The sequence below is a fragment of the Macrosteles quadrilineatus genome, unplaced genomic scaffold (genome assembly GCF_028750875.1).
Source record: "Macrosteles quadrilineatus isolate MER2022 unplaced genomic scaffold, UCM_ALF_1.0 Scaffold_9__3_contigs__length_116548681, whole genome shotgun sequence".
NCBI classification, from domain to species: domain Eukaryota; kingdom Metazoa; phylum Arthropoda; class Insecta; order Hemiptera; family Cicadellidae; genus Macrosteles; species Macrosteles quadrilineatus.
Window position 1 is genome coordinate 64,944,075 of NW_026542602.1, and position 20,047 is coordinate 64,964,121.

General features: G+C 31.6%; 1 protein-coding gene across 1 annotated transcript in view; it reads right to left on the reverse strand.

Annotated features, from left to right (window-relative positions):
* Window positions 1-18,178, reverse strand: part of LOC129003512 (lipoprotein lipase-like) — a 23,957-nt gene extending 5,779 nt beyond the window's left edge. Inside the window, exon 1 of the mRNA XM_054431808.1 lies at window positions 18,058-18,178. Within this exon, the coding sequence (XP_054287783.1) occupies window positions 18,058-18,178 (121 nt within the window). The remainder of the gene's footprint in view (window positions 1-18,057) is intronic.
* Between the last annotated feature and the right edge of the window lie 1,869 nt (window positions 18,179-20,047).

Sequence of the window (20,047 nt, forward strand, 5' to 3'; positions counted from 1 at the left end):
TGTTTGGTTCCATTTGAAAATACCTAATAGAATTTAAAATATACCAAACATAGCCCAACATAGCGTAGTTGATTTACTTTTAGATGCGTAATGCAACTAGGGGCTTTGAGTATGGTCTAAAGGCTCACGAATCGTATGAAAGCTTCTTTTATCAGACGTGTAGTCTCATAAGCGTTCATGAAAAATATCTTAACGTCATACAACAATTAAGAACAATTATGTATTCATTGTCATGAAAAGTCTCCAGTAAGGTTTGATTAAGCTGCTAATCGTGATTTCTCTTATAGGATTCCAATGCAAATTTTTCACTTGGAGGTTCGATTGTGTCAACGTACAGTTAACATTTATAGAGTAAATTTTGGTAAAAGAACAGTATTTCAACTCAAATGAAAGTAATACAAAATAAAGACGGAAAATAAAGACATCTTTCAACATCGAACTCAATTTATCTTTACATTAAACTATTTAGAGTGAGTGAGATAACCCACAAACTTACAAGTCTATTTGAGAGAGTGCTGAGTTAGAATAAATCAGTTGGACTACAAGCCTCGTTCAATGGACCAATATTTCAAGTCTGATCAGACAAATCCTATTCAATCCTCAATTGAATCACATTCAATAACACAAGACTAAAGAACAGTTTTCATTCCTTGCATTCTGAGTACTTTGTAAACTTTCCTCGGATTTACTTTCCTTGGATAAGAGATGACGGATGTATTTTTCGGTTTAACATATACACAGGGTGGTTTTATAAGGTGCAACCAAAATTATAATCACCGTTTGGCACATTTAAATGACAAAACAGCCTTATATTTTGGTATACCTGTTTTATTTCCATTGTTGATCAGCTGATATGTGTTGTTGCATAGTTATCTATGAGGTTTAAATTCAATCTCGAAGAGCTATAATAATGCTTGTTTATAAAACAGAATGAAAACATGTATTTATTTTATAAAGTACTATTAACATTTTACCAAAAATCTTCTTTCCCCTCCCTGAACCAAGAAAACCAGCTATTGCCCCATTGTTGCTATGGTGTGAACCGTTTAAAACATCTTACTCTAACACTTTATTCTGAAATGGCGACCATACGAATGTAGGTAGGTATTTTAAGACGATTATGAATGGAGATGAGTGTAGGATGAGTGGCGCGATCTTGTAGTCTTGTTAGTGACTAAGGCCGACATTCCTTAGACACAGCTAATAATTAATAGCCCATATAATATAACCAATGGCAACTAAGGTATCTACAGTTTATAGTGGAATCCGAACCACATTTTTGCCTTGCAATTAACGAAGTGGTCTAACTATCAGGATAGTACTGCATATAGTCGTAGTAGGCTTACTCACTAGTGCGGACGTCAAACCACACCAGGGAGTATAGCAAAATCTTAGGTAATTACGTCCCAAAATGTGTTAATTTAATTCCTGCAGATCAATGTATTTAATATTCCTAAATATTTGACTAAGGCATCAGTTCAAAATTAAGGCAAATTTGATTCCAATGTATACACCTCTATTATGGCAGTGTGATATACATACATTGCTTAAGGACTCGTTGCTTCCATAAAACTAAAGTTAGTTGCTAAATTTAGTAAAAGTATACGTGATTATAAATTGTTATAGGATTGTTTTAGTTCTTAATAAATTAAAAATATAGAACAACGACTGGTTAGACAACATTAACTATTTGTTACGTTTCCTTTGCCAATCTGTTAGCACACCATCACATATTTGGGGTTAGCCCATTACCGTACATCAAGAAGGAGAGAGCGCCTTATTGTAAGCCTCGGCTAATGTTTATGTGCAACCACGGTAGGCATTAGTTTTGTATCTATGTAGCCTATATACCACTGAGTTTTGATTGTCAATGTATAAATTTGTTGTAACAACTACCTTAATGTAGATGTAACAAAATAGTTATATCTACATTTGTTAATAACATATAACATTAGTTATACTACAAAGATTTAACTGTACACTTCAATAACTATGTAAAAACATCATTCAAACATCATGCATAACTAATTATATCATTTTAAATGTATACAGTAATACATTTTGAATCTGTTGCTAGCTTAGTAGTAAGCGTCCCGGGATTTTGTGGGTGAGGTACGGGTTCAATTCCCGGTACATAAAAAAATTAAATGGGTTTGTACCGCTTTCCCTTTATTTTCCCTAACTCAGGGTTTATTTTATTTATTAAAATTAGCGTGTAATATATCTGTTAACCATTTTATCTTTATTAAGTGCAATTTTGAAAAGAGTGAAATGTAATAATGTAAATTTGATTAACATTCGGAATCTCCACCAAAACATGTTCCGGTTTAAAAGTCGTAGATTTAACTAAATAAACTCTATTTTTAGTCCTAAATCTTACAATTTACAGTATTCAAAATCTAACGATTACGGGTTTGAAAAGAAAAATATCCTCCTTGAAAAGTCTTCTTCTGAGATAAAGTTCTCTTAAAGGTCCATAAAACTCGGATTGCTTAACATTCTGTAAGGTTGCAAATGCCTTAACTTTAGAGTTTCTTCAACTTCATCATCTAATATATAAAATATATGTGATTGGCTCGAAAATTGAGTTTTACAGTGATTTGTATTACGATTTATAATATTTGTACGTGTTGTTACGTGTATCTATAATATTTGATAATTTTATAATTTTTTTTAAATTTTGATACATTTTTTTTATTTTTATAAATCTAGTTCAAAAAAGATTTTTTATTAATATTTTTTTTTAATAATCAAAAAGGAACTGTACTTTGATAATATGTTTTTAGTTTAATTTTATATTTATGGCCTAATCATTTTTTTACTGCATATGTGACAGGTAATTAATAAAGAAAAGCTAAAAACTTAAACTACATTAATTTTATAACAAGTGACGAATTTAAATACAGGGTTTTCCACAACAAAATATGGAAATGCGATAAAAATCTACAACACTAACGGTCACCGTCCATCAACTTAAAGATACAATCTCTATTGAACAATTCATCCTGTAACATAATATACGACAAATCACAACTTTGTATAGTCTACCTCGCAAAATCGATTTGTCAATATTACAATTTCACCCTTTAGAACCACAGTCTTTAGAATACTAAAAATTATCTAAATAAAATCCCAGTAACTTTATGTGCCTAGTAAAACATGTGTCTTTGTAGATTACATAAAATTTAGTAAGACAAGAAATTATAATTGATATTTTAAATAGTAAATAACTTAACAATAGAGTTATTAGTTTTTAGGAAATGGCAGTAGGAAAGTCTACATAGCGTAAACAGCTGTTTTAGCCATTATTAAATTAATTAAAAGTAAGATTTTTAGTTGAATCTTTAAGTGACTATGGTAAATTTTTATAACCCTTCAATTCTTATTAAAAACTAATGACCTTAGATATACGACTTATTTGTTATTGGTTATCAAAGATGCCCAGTTTTACTTAAGTAGGGCTAAGTCTAGTTGACCTTGTCGTAACACTCAATGAAGAACACTTGAGTATTACACTAGATGAACATTTGGTAATTTCTTGTACAATTCACCCTTTTATAAAGCCCTACTCTCTTCCCGTTCCCAACAAGTTTCTATTATATTTGTATCCAAAACAAACCATTTGGTACATGAATAGATGGGTTTTTACCTTACTCTATCCTTTTGATTGGGGATAGCCAAGTTCTCACCTTGTAATTAAATTCCTAAATCTTTATTTTCTACTGATAAATTCAAACTTGTAAATTTAATTGCAAAAACGCAATGCACGCATTAATTTGACTTCTAAATGAGTTTTAATTAGAGCATGTCCTTCGATGGGGAGTGAGCTGGGCTAGTATAGCACGGGGACTTCGGTGTCTGAGGTCCCGGGTTCAAATCCCGCCAATCACCAATGGATTTTATCCATGTGTAATGCCGCAACCCTCTAGGACTAGCCTGAAGTAATGTTTAAAACAGCTCCGGATTAGAACTAGCGTCCTATAATGTGAAGGTGAAATATATAAAATACCCCCGCCACAGCAAACCTGCCGTCTAAGCGAATTTCCATTTGGCTGAATTGATTTTCAATCGATCTATTAAAAAAACATTAGGTTTAACGAGTACCTAGGTTTGCTGCAACAAGGAAACCAATAAAGTGTGTGTTTTAAGTAAAATAATTATTGCTTAGTAGAAAATGAACATATTTGCCAAGTTTGAACAAAAGATATCCATAAACAAGCAAACTACAACATTTTACAATATTCTCCATAAGAATAACATGGGAATTTTAAATTTACAATTTTTTTAGTTTTCTCCGTAACCAATAACCGTACAAAAACACTTTGATATACTGAATTGTTTGTTTTTTTAAGCTCTTTAAGAAGGTTTAGAGAAAAATTGGGAAATTTTGTGTTTTCAGGGTCAAAAGTGAGAAAAACCAATTTTTACCCCATAAAACCCTGTTCCCATGGTCCGATCATGCTGGATCGCAAACTCATTCAAGTTTATCCCGCCTTACACCTTCAAACCAAATTTCATCAAAATCGGATAAAAATTACTCAAGTTATCGTGTTCACGGACACATATATATATAAATCTATATATATATATATATATATATATATATACATATATAAAAATTTGAACGAATGGTGTTTTTGGCCTCTGGGGACATCAAAATGAAAAAGTAAATCGGTCCCGGGCCTAAGTCTTACCATGAGACCTACGGTAATAGCTACTTCCCTATAGGGAAATTCGCTAAAATGACCTTTCAATATTGTTGTTACAGTATCCAAGGTATATTCTTCGAAAACATGTTCAGATCAAAAGATCAATTAGGATATATCTCAATCTCATCGGTTAAACGGATACTAAATTTTCTACAATTATTTTACTTCTCATGTGTTTGCCAGAGGTACAGCGGATATCTTTGTTCTAGAACGTTTCCCTCCAATTTAGAAGACAGTGAAACAATAATCCCTCTGTTCTGTACTGACGTCTTGGCATTTATTATGAACACGCGTCTTAACTTTCCACAGGAAAGATGTTTAACTTTGCAGCTTATCAAATTGATTGACAACAACTCCAGAAGTCTTGTTTTATTGCTCAAGCTCATTATTGTATTTTTAGTAACTAATTGTAATGAAGTATCAAGTTTAATCATTTCTCTGGCTAAGTAAATGCCATGTTTCTTTTGAGCATTAACCATAACCTAATGTAATTTTTCCAGCGGCGGACTAAGAGTAGTTTTTTCAAGGATGTTTCAAGGTATGGTTATCCAAACATACAATATCCTTAGTACATTGATTTATGTTTTTATTAAAATGGTCACTTGCATTACTTTTAAGAATCACTTTGAATCATACCGGTATCTATTAGTAATATATTATTAACTAACCTCGGACTAAGTTTAATAAAGGGCATATTTTGTTAACTTCTTCTGTTCAAAATGCACAAAAGATTGTGATGAAAGACATGCATAGTTTACTTCACTTATAAGTGTTAGTAGAATTTTCGGGAATGAATTTCAAATGTTGTAGAGAGTAATGGCTTGAAAGAAATCCGAAAATGGAAAAACCATACAATTTTATCATTATTTGGATGATAGCCAAGAACTATTTGTGCAGTTTTAAGAGAAAATATCATGTGTCTGACACGATTAAGGAAGAAACGGTGGTTAGCGAGAGAATTTGAGGAAACTATAAGTTGTAAAATCTAATTGTATTCTACTTTTTTCTGTCTAATTACCGTGGTAAACTTTACAGTAGATACTTCATAATTGCTCCATCAAATAATTCTGATAATTAATAATCAAACTCGTAATTTATTTCATGTTCAACAGTTGTATCGTTCTCTTTTAAATCAAACGATTTTAATTTATAATTCTATTCTTCAAATTTTTAAGAAGGTCATTTCGAGTTACTCATTCGATTATTTTAATGATACTGTGAGGCTTATTGTTAGTTATAGTAATTACAGTTATCTATAAAACAATATATAAAACAAAGAATAAGCTACATTTTAGTGTTGCAACCTGTTTTAATATTGTGAAGCATACATTTTGTATATTTTTACAGGAACTTAAAAATTATTTGCAAAAGGAAACAAACAGTCTCCCGGTTAGACCTTGCCGAATTTTAAACAATACGTTAAGAATGAAGGAGTGTTAGCTGAAATGTTAAAGAGAATAAGTCAAACAAGTTTAAGCAGAATAACTTTCTGACGTACTTTAAAGGTGTCAGAATCATTTACAAGATTAAAGTTTGATTACTCTTTAGTCTTTAAACGTTATATAATTTTCTTAAACTCAAAAACTTCAGTTTTTGAAGTGATTTTACTTGTACCAAGCAAGAAAACTTTCAAATTTGTTTGTTGAGTGGAGCGAAGCGAAGCTCTTAATACTACACCTGTTTTTGTTCTACAAATACTACTCCTGAACTGCCTAAGCGGTCTGCACGAAATTTAGCAATGTCATAGTAACCATCAATGGGTTGGTATAGATCTGAAATGGTACAAATCGGACCACAGGGCTTTTCCCTATGTGAATTTAAACTTTTAGAAATTTAGATGGGCCTTATGGTTAAATTGGTCGTCATGACATTATTTGCGAAATAACAATAAAAAGGTTAACAAGATTTGCAACATATGTTAGTTAACGAATCGTCTAAAGTACATAGCACGAACACTAGAAAAGACCTCGAAAAGACCCGGTATGGATCATAAACATAAACAAATGACATTTTTGGCCCGAAAGTAAACATTATTTAACATTTTTTTAATGGAATTGCCTAAACCATATGTTAATGCTATTAGTATAGGATTCGGGCCAAAAACGTCATTTGTTTTTGTTTATGATGCATACCGGTATTTTTCTAGTGTTCGTGGTACATAGCACATTACAAATACCGTGCAGAGAAAACGGGAAGAACAATTGGATGAATATCATTGAGTATAATTTACTACAAAATGAATAATCAATAATTATTGTCGGCGAAATTAGGCTGATGCACCATTGACTTTACTAATACTCCAAATAGCCATTTATGTGAACCAAATATATGCCTGTCATTGAATTTGGATACTGCAAGTAGACTTTCCATTTACGTGAACGAGACTTATAATTGACTTTGGATACTGCAAATAATATGTTATATGTTACTGTTAATAAATATGTTAACCAAAAATACCATTGCCATTGGATACTGCAAGTATATATCTCATTTACGAGAAACTGGTGTAGCTTATTAATTTTAGAAAAGTATTGGATTAATATGCTAGCTCCACTTAATATTGCAAGCAGACAACTGCATTGCACACCTAGTACAGTATTTTACTAAACTTTTATTTAATCAAGAATGAAAACCCGTTTATTGCAGCTTGGCCAGAGTTATAAAAAAAGCTTTAACCAAACATTGTTTACCGTAATACATTTATGTATCGGAAATTAAAGTTTATTTTTTAAGTGTTGTAATGTTAATCTTATAAAATAAAATATCAATTCGTAGAAGTTGCTGTAGAATTTATGTGGGTCAATCAAAGAATCCTTTCTTACTAAAACCTTTGACATTTTTTACACCGGTGAAAAGAACTCCACTCAATCTTATATTGGATTACACTCAATACCACCGAGGTAAGTATTTTGCATTTCTTTTCGTGTAAACTAAAAGGTATTAAAAAGGCGGATTGAAAAATTAATTACACACTTATCTGTTACTAAACTATATATATGATCAATAACAAGAAAATATATCTTTTATTGTAGTAAAATTACACCAAACCTGAAGAAAATATCTGAATATTTATTTAAACTCTCTAGAAACTATTAACTTAACCTTAACAATTAGCCGTTTCTAATCAATGAACTATTAGGCTAATATTCACACAGGGTGTTCATGAAGGGGTGTCACAAACTTCAGGAGCTGATAGTACTAATCAATCTAAACAAAAAGTACATAAAAACATTATGCTACTGAAACCAAACTTTGCACATACATTTATTGTGTCAAGAGGCAATAATAAAAACATATTGTAACTTTTTTAAATCCACAAAATGGTGACCAATGTGGTTGATTTAACTTGAAGCCTAAATTACTAAAATGTGGCTGATTTTATGAAAGAACGTCAGGAACAATTTTATTTTGCATTTTTAATTCTCTATCAAATGATACTAAATTAAAAAGAGATCGAATAAAAAACCGCTGAAATATCACGATTTCTAGTTATGCAATAGGGCAGAATAAGGCTAACATTTTACAACAAAAAATCATGATAGTTCAGCTGTTTTCTATTCAATATTTTTGAACTTGGTATCATTTTATAGGGGATTAAAATGCTAAATAAAAGTGTCCCTGACATTTTTTCAAGAAATAAACCATATTTTTTAATTTAAGTTTATAATCTTTAAATGGCCACCATTTTGTTAATTTAACAGAAAATCACAGAATTGTTGTTGACACAATAAATGAATGTGAAAATCTTCTTCCGTGGCTTGAACAATTCTTGAGATATAAATTCGAGTTCAAAAGGTTGGCTAGTGGTTTTTTTTTCGACCTATGTTTATAAGAATTGTTTGATTAGATTAATTAGTACAGTACTATCAGCCCCTGAAGGCTGCGACACCAATTTATGAACGCCCTGTATAGGGTAAAAATTCAGTTGTGAACTATGAACTTCCCTAAACCATCTAACTATTATTATAAACCGGTCCATTGTACCAGCTTTGATATAACTGAGTACAATGGAAGCCACCTAACATCGTTTGTCAACTTATGCTGATATCATCTATACTGGACAATTCCATTCATGACACTTTGTTGAACAATAGGGTATAGTTTTAGTATAACTATTGTGACTTCAGTATCGAAGTACACACTTCATCAGCTGTGGATGGATGTTTACTCCAAGTTGTGTTTTATAAAGTGTACCACTTTTAATGATAGGTTAATTACGGTTAATGACACATTTCTGTACTGTTTATTATACATTCCGTATTTAAGGAATTTAAATTATGCGTATTTGTTTTTATAACAATTTATGCTTTTCGTTGAGTAAATACTATTACACTCCTGTTAAATTGGGCCCTTGAAGACGCTTAATCTAAATGTTTTGATTATAAAACATACTACTATATTCAATAATGGATGAACATGATTTAAGTAAATGCTGTTTTCCTTCAACTAAATATTGACTGAAAATAGATAGAGGAAATTCAGTAACCTAGTTTCTAATATACAACCTTCTGGTTATTTAATGCAGTTGTTGTAGTAGGGTTGAATTACCTAACCTAATTAGTTAAGTAGTTCAGGTTTTAGTTGCCTTAACCTAAAAGTATTTAATATCAAAATCAAAACAAATGCAAAACTGTCAAATAAAAAAAATACTTCAAACTGGTCAAACTATTTGATAACAATATTTATTAATTCAAACATTGTAATGTTTTATATCAAATAATGGTGCGATTCGTAGAATAATAATAATTCGAGAGTAGACATAAGCACCATTCCAAAAAGCTGACTGTTTGCCACCTGAGTATCAAGATATTTTCATATCCAACCATAACCCAAAGACATATATGCTAATAAAGCTTTGTAGCTAGGTTAGTGGGTGTGGGGGGGGGGGTTATAGTGTTTGCCTTCAAATAATAAGGTTGCTAAAACGAAAAAGTCATGTAATAGATTTTGAGCTTGTATACAATATATATTACTCAAAATTATACTGTCTCAATGTTGAAAAAATTCCATAGTGATAGTTGTTTAACTTAACACTCACAGGCCCAAACTATAACATAATTAAATATTAAATTAAAACAATAATTATTTTAAATTAATATTATTTAATTAGAAAATCTGCCTTTTCTACTAACTACTAATTAATTACAGGGTTTTACACATAAGTTGGACACTCTAAGTAGTCTCTTTAGTGAGATTGATTAAAATTTCTCACGCAAATTACGTCTTGTTAATTAAAACCGACCACTACACCCCCTTAAAAAGCATAACGGCTCCATGCTGTTAGGCAAATTAAGCTCAACAATGCTTTGTCTGTGGTGTTCCTGGTCATACGCTCTTAGATACTGTAATACTGAAATTAAATGCAATGTATGGATAAATAATGTTATTCTTGTTATTATCATTCTTGATATTGTTATTTAGTTATTGTTATTCTTTAAGTTCTTGTTGTTGCCACTTTAGTAAATATCACATGTTTGTGCTATTTTTATGTGGACATCTTGATTATCTATATTGTTTTCTGTTTTGTAAACTGGTGTTAACCGTTGGGAAATAAATTATTTAGACTTGAGATAATGGCCCTTGTACAATGATATAACCAAAGCTTTTGTTGGTGATAGGTTATCCAAAAAAATAATAGGCAAGCATGTTTCTCTAAAAACGTTTTTCCCAGCTCGTGTGCATAGTAGGGAAAATATAAACATACTGTTAAGAAAGATATTTTCCTGTAGATGTATAGAATCCCTTTATAAACTAAAATGTGCTCAAAAATTAGCAAACAAATTTAATTTTTAAGAAAAAAACTAACATGGGCCTTATGGTGACGAAAAAACAACTAAATCTAAACAGAAAACCAAAACAAATGTACAATAAATTCATTTCAATCAGATGTTTTATTTTACAACGTGAGATGAAAATAGAGAAGTCTGTACATTACATATTTTCGGTCGAGTTTTCGACCACTGGACGACCTCTAGTTCACTATAGATGGGCAATTCGCTACACACACGAGTTTAGCCATGTATTGGGTACCGTAGTTGAAATAATGACATGTAAAATGGTACACAATAACCATTCAAACTCCAATGACTTATTTGACGAAGATTGGCAAGACATATTAGGAAGACGTCCTAGAAAGTTATCCTTTGTTTTTTTAAGGACTTGGCAAACTATGGACTTTGTATAGATATGTTAATTTGATAATGTTGCAAAAATGATTAAATAACCCTGATAAATATTGGGTTAAGTGTCCAATATGATTCAGCTTTGTGCCTTTCCTTAACAAATACAATTAGTGTTTGTTGTATTTTTAACACTCCACAAAAACCAATGGTAAATCATTTACCTACTAAAATTTAATTTTCGTTTTCAAAGCTAAGATGTTACAGTCATACTTCGGACGGTTTAGAAGACTATTCTTTGTAAACGTCATAATCCTACATTCCCTCCACGTTCACTTGTACATTTTGCATACTTCTCGACTAACAGAACATCCGAGAGAAGTCTTGTTCAAACAATTCCCAATGGTCACTGAAAGGATGAGAGCGTTCAAAGATTCGTTTGCACAGCAACCTTTTATTGACGTTAACCAAAGTTTCTTTTGAACTCTTCAATATTCTACAGGTATACTTGCAATAACTCTGGCAGTGTAGGTTTCCTCTTGTCAACATTTCTCTTTATTATTATGTAATTCTGTGAACTAAGGTCCAACCTTGTAAGGAGTATAACGCCAAATAAATAGTGTAACTATAAGCAGCGTAAACGTGTAGTGTGTAAAAAATAACATTGTTAATTTTTTTTGTGAAAAAAAAATACTTTCTTGAAGCATTACATGTTGGCTACACTAAGAGTTTTTTTCTCAAATAAGTATTCCAACAATTCACTATAAATAAAAGTCCATACTGTAAACATTAACAAAACATGTGTAAAAGAAAAAAAAATGGCTGCGCCCGATCTCGTCTTGTATGCGAATGGGATTGATAACTGTTTTGATCTTCTAGGGTTTTTTTTTTAATTGAAATAATATCTTAATAGTTTAAACGAGACGAATTACTCATTTAAAATGGCTATAACTGATTAACTCCCAAGGAAAAAAAAACTTATAATTATTTGTAATTTAATAACATGATATAGCAAAGATTTGTCCAAGCCACATGATTGAGCGTAATTCATATTCATCTATATGTTGAACTGTTGTTAGTTGTTGAGACAGATGACATTATTCGCATAAATAATTATTGTACTTACGGTGATGTATCACAAGAGTTGAGTTGAATACTTAATACTTTACTTTAATACTTTTCAATGAAATGGCGACCATACAAAGTAGGTATTTTAAGCTATGTATGAATGGAGATGAGTGTAGGTTGAGTGGCGCGATCTTATAGTCATGTTAGTGACTAAGGCCGACGTATTCCTTAGGCACAGCTGTTCCCATACAGCTAAATGGCAACTAAGGGACCTACAGTTTATAGTGGAATCCGAACCACATTTTTGCTTTTGGTATATACGAATTGGTCTAATTATCAGGATAGTACTGCGGATAGTCATAGTACTCACCCGTGCGGACGTTAATCCACACCAGGGATTAGCGCATCCACAGTGCATGCCTATAAATATCCACAATTCGTGACCTCTTAGTAGCTAAAAACTTTATAAAAACTTTATGAATGATTTCCGAACAAGCATCACCGGGGGACATAACAAATTCCATCTTTTAGCACTTTTGGTTGCAAGAAATCAAGATGTTGTTTTTAAAGTCACGACACATCGAATTTCCGTAGTCTTGGGACCTCAAATTGCGAACCTTTTTGTAAATCAAAGTCACAAGGGCTAGCGAATGTAAGAACTCGTCAACTTCAATTTACTACAATATTGAGCGAGTTTTCTTTGGGTTCAATACTGCACTAACAGTGTGGTTAGTTTGTCAATAAATTGATTTCTATATTCTTATTTTGGTTTAAGTAGGTATTAAATGAAACTTATTTTTAATTTACTCTTAGCTGGTCACAACCTTAACATTCCATCAGACATTTAGTCCATCCGTAGTATAATCGGGTATGATGTTTCATCAAGTAGATAAAATTAATAACTTTCAAAGTCCAAGAAAATAGAGTTTTAATACCAACTGCACATTTATATTACATGTATACAGTAAAATTAAAAGCCTAACTCTTGACTAGTATTTAAATATTTGCCGCTCAAAGCGTTTGTTAGTCCGTGTTTTGGTTAATGAAACGTTAATAATTAACTCTAGACGACGACAAAAAATAAAACAAACTGTAAGAAACTGAAAATTGTTTGCAAATTACATCATTTCGATTCATTAATTCCATAGATTTAAAAACAGAGCTCTTGGTTCGTCATAAGATGATAATATTTTAATATTTTGATTGAACCATGAATTTGATTAAATACCGGCAGGCGTCAAAAATGCGATTCCGGGATTAAGATTTAGAAAACCTCTCGTTTTATTAAAATAGTGTTCTTTATGATGTGCATTAACCATTGATTAGCCTTCACAACGTTTGGTGTTAATCTTAATAGCAAGTACCAACTATGAAGGAGCAGAATACTGCTTCGTAACATCATCGATTTTTCTGACCATAATTGTTTGCTTATCACCTCTTATAGAATTGCTAGTTAGCAAGATAAGTGGGATTATAGACTCATATTCATCTTTTACGATACAATCCGTTCCCTTGAATGACAGATTCCTTAGTAACAGACATTTTATTGAAAAGTGTCATGCTGTGATCTGAATTGGTTCTTACGGTTTTTGTAAGATGTTTGAAACGATGGTCAATAAAATGTGGAATGAAAATTTGGAAAAATCTTTATCAAACAATTTTGTTCGATTCGGGTGTTTCTAAAGACCTTGAAGAGTTTTTATTTTGTAGACGATTGAATCTATGTTGTAGATAAATTTTACTTATGATCATGCTTTTGGAGAGGTTTCTCTTGCTTTCGAAGCCAATACATGGTAAAGGTTTTGTTTTTGTCAACAATTTCATGTTTGAGTTTTGGATGGAAATGTCCGTTTTGGGTCCCTGAACCCAATAGAGTTGATTTTGAAGTGATGTTTGTGCGTGTGTGAATGGATGTGTATTGAGCTATTATAACTATGGTCTAATTTAGATTAAATTTAGTATTTAGGTCCTTATCATGGTATCTCCAGATTTTTTATTATTTAAAATTGTTGTTGTCAAACAAAACAAAAATATAGTACATTAACGGAAAGATTATTTTGTCTTTGTTATGTGATTGTTATGAATTTAAGTCTTAATTGAATATATTGACACATGTAGAAAAGTAGTGAATTAAACGGTTTAAAATCATTCAACCACCATCCCTCGGACCTAAAAATATCAAACCAGGAAAATATTAATTAAAGTATCATGATTAGTTTTCCAAGGCTCAAAAATGTTACTCTTATAATTGTTTTAGTGGTAATATTTAATAAAAGTTAGGACACAACCACAAATATTTTAATCAATGTCACCCGCAATATTTTTAATAAAATACTTTAATAAAACATTGTGTTAGAGGATAACCCACTAGTTTATAATTAATAATTAGTCGTCCATTTGGTTTTAATTAATGTTTAACCGTATTTGAAGCTTTTTTTTAAGTAAACTGTTCATCATAGGTTTTTTTTATACTGGTTGAGTTGTGTTCGCTTGGATATGGTGATTTTTGTTACCTATCCGATTTTGAAGAAGATAAATAGAACTTTAAGTATTTTACAAAATCCTGGTAAATATGCTTATTTGAGAAAAAAAAAACAAAGCAGACACTGTAAAATTTACTCTGGAATAACAGAGAAACATTCATTTGACGTCAACGCACTCAAGCGTCCAGGACATCAAACACACCAAACATCCTTCAGATTTCCCTCCAGGATCATAAGTTTATTTGTATTATTTGTGTATTAATAATTCATGGATAAATTCACTCTGTTATCGAGTCTGCACGATTCATGTAATTGAAATAAATTTATAATGTCAAAATATTACAAATATAACTTTTTAAATAATACCTATAACAACTACATTTTGTTAATAAAAAGTAGTTCAAAAGAGTTCCAAACACAAATAAAACCTCTAATTTTCCTTCCCGTTTCTGGCATTTTACCCACTTATGAGTTATTGTCAAATACAGTTTGTACCATAGATACATTCTATAACATACACGGTACGATTTTGATACTCCACAATAATTTTGGCTTGGTTACCAAATACATTTTTTTACACGTTGGCGGCCTCTTTTAACCTTGCATTTGCCCGTCCACATAGACTAACTGCCCGTGCGTAAACGTATCCTGCAAAGCAAGGGGCGAGCCGGTACAGTACAAAGGTGAACTGTACAGATAAAATGTTTGACCAGGTTCCGAACCCACGACATCGCTGTTTTGGCCCCGAAGTCCGCGACGCTACCGACTGAGCCACCGACTCACCAATTATTGTGCGAATCAAATCATGTGAATAATCAGGTTTACAAATTGTGTACTTATATTTTCGCAGTATAATATTGTCAATATATGAATATCAGAGAGCTAAACTATAAGGTTCTATAAAGCAATTTTAACATGTTTATGAAAAATATAAAAATTAAATAAACGTCCGTTAATACCGAAGCATTTAATTAATTTTCCCAACATCGACAAGAATGTAACTTTTCTTTGAAGTGTTTCGGTGGTAAGTTTTAATTAAACTGAAGTAGCTTGCATGCGAATTTTTAATTAATCCTACCAACAATGTTACTCTGAGCTATAGAGCTTTTGCCAAGAGCTATTAAACGATTTACAGTCAATTTTGGGAAATGTATGTTACTCTTGCGAATGAGTTACATATTTTTACATTACTAGTTGGATTCTTAATTATTATGAAACAGAAATTATACTAAATTTTTAGACGATGAGTCGAAAAAACATGTACATTGAAAAACATTTGGTATTTTCTTTTCTTTATTTCAGGGTAAAACATTGATCAAGAATTTCTTATAAATGGATTTTTAACGAAAAATGGTCTTGTCATTATTTAGGTACAAATAAGAAATACAATTTTAAATCGATTTATTTCAAAGAATGTTGTAAGCTTTTAAAAACAAGAATTACATAGATGCATAAAGAGTTGAAAGCAATGTGTAAGTACTCGGTATTTTCACTCTGTCGTTTATTTAGTTCGATAAATCTGTACTACGCCCAGCTTTTAATGATTTAAGTGTAAATAATAGTCTTAAATAGACGTCAAAGAACATTAACAAATTAAGTTGATAAGGAGATTGTAAGAATATGTTATTTACTAAATACAACTATTATTATTATAATTCATTGTTAAGTAAAACAAAATATTTTCATCAAGCTAAAAAAAATAATGAAATACAAATATTCCTATTGCATCCAGCCTAAATTGTATGAGATTTGTTGTACTCATGCCATTTATAAATAAAATATTTAAATAGCTGAACTTAAAATGTTATATTTGACTTTTTATTTTCAAATGCATACATAAATATATTTTATACTTTGTATAAGTATATTCATAACCTCAAAAATTAGCTAAAATAATATATTTATTTATATTTATTCTATACAAGTGTTACAGTCTAGTCTTGAAACTTTCTGCAAACCTATTGATTGTGCTAGAACGGTTATTTAAATGCAGTAAATAGCAGTTATATGTAAAGTAAATGGTTATTTATACTACGTACAAATATTTTATACTAATTAAACATACACGTAAAATAAAAATAAAAAATACTCAGAGAATTATATAAATAAAATATAACCTCAGATTATTTTGAATAATCTCGTAAACGCGAAAGTTGCTTTTGACGAACATTTTCATAACAGGATTACATGGTTATGTGATGTTGTTAAGTAGGAAAAGTGTCTCTCTTCGGTAAATTGCACAAAAAGAAGACCTTAACATTTCACAATAACATTTAATCATTGTAGGCAAATTTAAATTCGCTATGAGTAATTTGATATAATTAAAACCTTACAAAAATTATCTTATAGAAATATTTTAACAGGATCACTATCCTGTGGTTCAAAACACTCTAGTGCCGTTTATTTTTCTCGCAAAAAAATCAAGACTATTTCATCTAAATTTAATAAATATTAAAGCCTGCATCATAATGGGTATCAAATAAACTATCCTTTAAATTCTTAGGTAATTTGAACAAAACACAAAAAGCATTAAAATGAAAATGCTGTGATTATTGTAATAGTAATAATGTGTTTATGCTAGTTTTAAACGTATAACTGTTCTTCAAGAGTATTGTTTCGCACATTTTTAGAGCACAAATATTTCATTGTCATTGATCTTAAAACTACTCAAAACAGTAACTAATCCATCTGAGATTTAATTTTACTGTATGAACTGCATTCCTAAACTAGCATTTGTGTGTTGTGCGCCTCTTCAGGACTCATTTTGTAGCAGACATCTGTTCATAATTTTGACACTGTTGTACACAAACTTTCTTCATTATTTATAACCCTATTATATACATTGTAGTTTTCTGATCGGTGGACTACTTATGAAAGAATACCAAAGAGTTTAATGACTGTGTAACCTTTATTGGGAAAACTTCCAATTGCACAAAACGTTCTCCGCGCCTATCCTTTATGTTGAGAGACCTATCCTTTTTACATGTTGACGAACAGATTGATTATGGCTCCAAGGCATTACAGCTAAAAGCCATACGTGATTGATATGATTTTAACCCGAGACCTTCAAGACAGAAACCTTGCTTTACAAACATTAAGACCACTCCCGCCCCTCTAAATATTAGAAAATACTCATTATTACATTTTACCATCTTGTAGCGAATTTTCCATTTAAGGAATAAGCTATTACTCATTGTGGTGGCTTGCCCCTGAACTGGTAAGACAAATATAAAATAATAGTGGTTTAGTTACCTTTACTTTCGTCCCAGTTCAATAAAAAGTTGTAATATCTACAACCATGGTTTCGACGCTAGTTGCGTCATGGTCACGTAGTTTAGATATTACAACTTTTTATTGAACTGGGACGAAATTAAAGGTAACTACACCACTATTAAATAAGCTATTACCTCTAGGAAGTACTCATGGTAAGACCTGGAGCTGAGACAGTTTTTTTTCGTTTTGAGGTCCCCTTTTAAATGTTATTTAAATAGGAAATAAATCTGACAATTTTAAGGGAATATTTTAGTAGAAATCCAGCTAGGAAAATGGAAATTCGCTTAGTCTAAAGGATTGCTGCGGCGGGGGAATTTATGTAGATTCGATTTATGTAGGATAGGGTAGTAGATACCCTAGACAAGTATGTAACCATATTTCGTTAATTTTTAATGTACGACCAACATCTCCTCTTCTCTTTGGCCGTCAAGTCAGGTAGAACAAGGACAAAGGCTAAAGCACAAAAGGCCTTGCTGTACTGTTCAAAATAGGTCAAAGCAGGAGATTGGACGTCTAGTAAACTCATGGTGTTCAGCTATACAAAGTAAATGTATGGTCCAGGGTCTCTGAAACTCTACTTTATCTCAGTGGGATGATAGGCCTAGCTGTTGAACTGTCAACTACAACGTACAGCGTACTGTCATAGACAAATGGAACTGTCGACTGCATTAACTTATTTAGATCTGCATTGTATCCGTAGAAGATACAAGGTATAAAATATAGAAAATGGTATAATTATCTTGAGTCATTAATGTTTTTCCATCAGCTGTTGCCTGTAATCAGTAGTCTTTAGAACACTAATTGACGAGGTGTTTTAATTTGTATCACTGTTCAAACTAGTTTACCTAACCCGCCATGTTAAACTTCCCTATCCCAAGCGTGATGTTTACTTCTTTACTTCACGAGTGAAGTTGAAAAAACTCACTCGGTGAGGTAATGAAGCCCATTTAAATAACATTTAAATAAAACTTAAAAAATATACCTCTATGGAGCTAACTACGTTCACCGCTAGAAATCAGCTGTGTGCTTGAATTTCATTGTTATGCTTTGGAGAATTTTCCTAACCTAGCTTTTGTTTGTAAATGAACGTTACTGTTAGAAGATAAGTGAAATGGATAATGAATAGTTATTTGTGTAACTAGTGGTGAAAGTGGCACTTTGCTGCACACGAGAGCAATGTTTACGCACGAGCCGTAGGCGAGTGCGGAATGATCTCGAGTGCAGCAAAGGCCTTTTTCACTCGTGTTACACATTATATTTTTCCTACAGTCACTATAAAGCATATAAATAATTAGTCTCTCAAACACTATACAACACGTTTTTAGGTTCAGCTGGCATCACAAATGGTGCCCTAGAGAAAGTAGTACCCGCGGTCCGTATCACTCCGCTATTTTTCCTCGGCAAGAAATGTGCTCCGCGTTTTGAGAATATAGTTCCGTATGTTTTTGTAATTTGAAGTGGTTTCCGCGCCTAAAAAAATGCTTTAAAGGTATTTTCTTGCTTATTAAGATCGTAGGAATGTTTTAAAAACGTTTAAAAGAAAAGTCCAGAAAGTTCAGAAATACCGAAACTATAAACACGAAACGACAGGTTAAATCGTAGTTACAATAGTCAATCAGCTGCTCATAGTATTATTATCTTTAAGTGTTGCCAACCTATTTCCAAGCGTACACGGATTACGTGCATAATAGAACCACGCTGTTTTGTGTTGTTTCGTTGGAATCCTGATGTGCGGCAAAGTATAAACCGTACGACAAAGTATAAACCGTACGGCAAAGTATAATTATGCAGCAATTAGCAGCTTTCTGTACTATAAACAGTACAAGGAAGCCAACTTTGTCGGGTGACTGTAGGAAAAAATATTGTTCTTAACCTCCTGTATATTGTCGGGTCAGGTAAAATCTTGTACGTTACACGTTACGCAACTGCGTGATGTAAAAACGCTCTTACTACACTTATATACTAGCTATAATACAACTGAATTAATGTGTGGATTAAAAAATCCCCCTCCCAAAAATAAGTTTACTGTAATTTATGCTGAAATGTGTTATCACAATTTATAATTGGTTGCTGTTGCGTTCAGTTTTAATTATCCAAAGCTTTAAACGTATAAACAAAACATCTAGACTGTTAAAACTCAGATATAAGATTAATTTATAAAAGACCATGGTCGAGTATAGTTTTCTCCTGTGTCGTAAAATGTGTTTCAAGAAATATTTTACTGCTTGGAGAGCTGGCAATGGTACTTGAATTTAGGTTTATTCGAGATTATGTGATTGACTTCCCATGTGATATGAAAGTTTGAAGCCAAGAAAATAGATGCATTTCAGGACCATCTCACCAGATTACTAATGAATTGGGTTGAATATTAATCAAAACCAATGCAGTATCATAG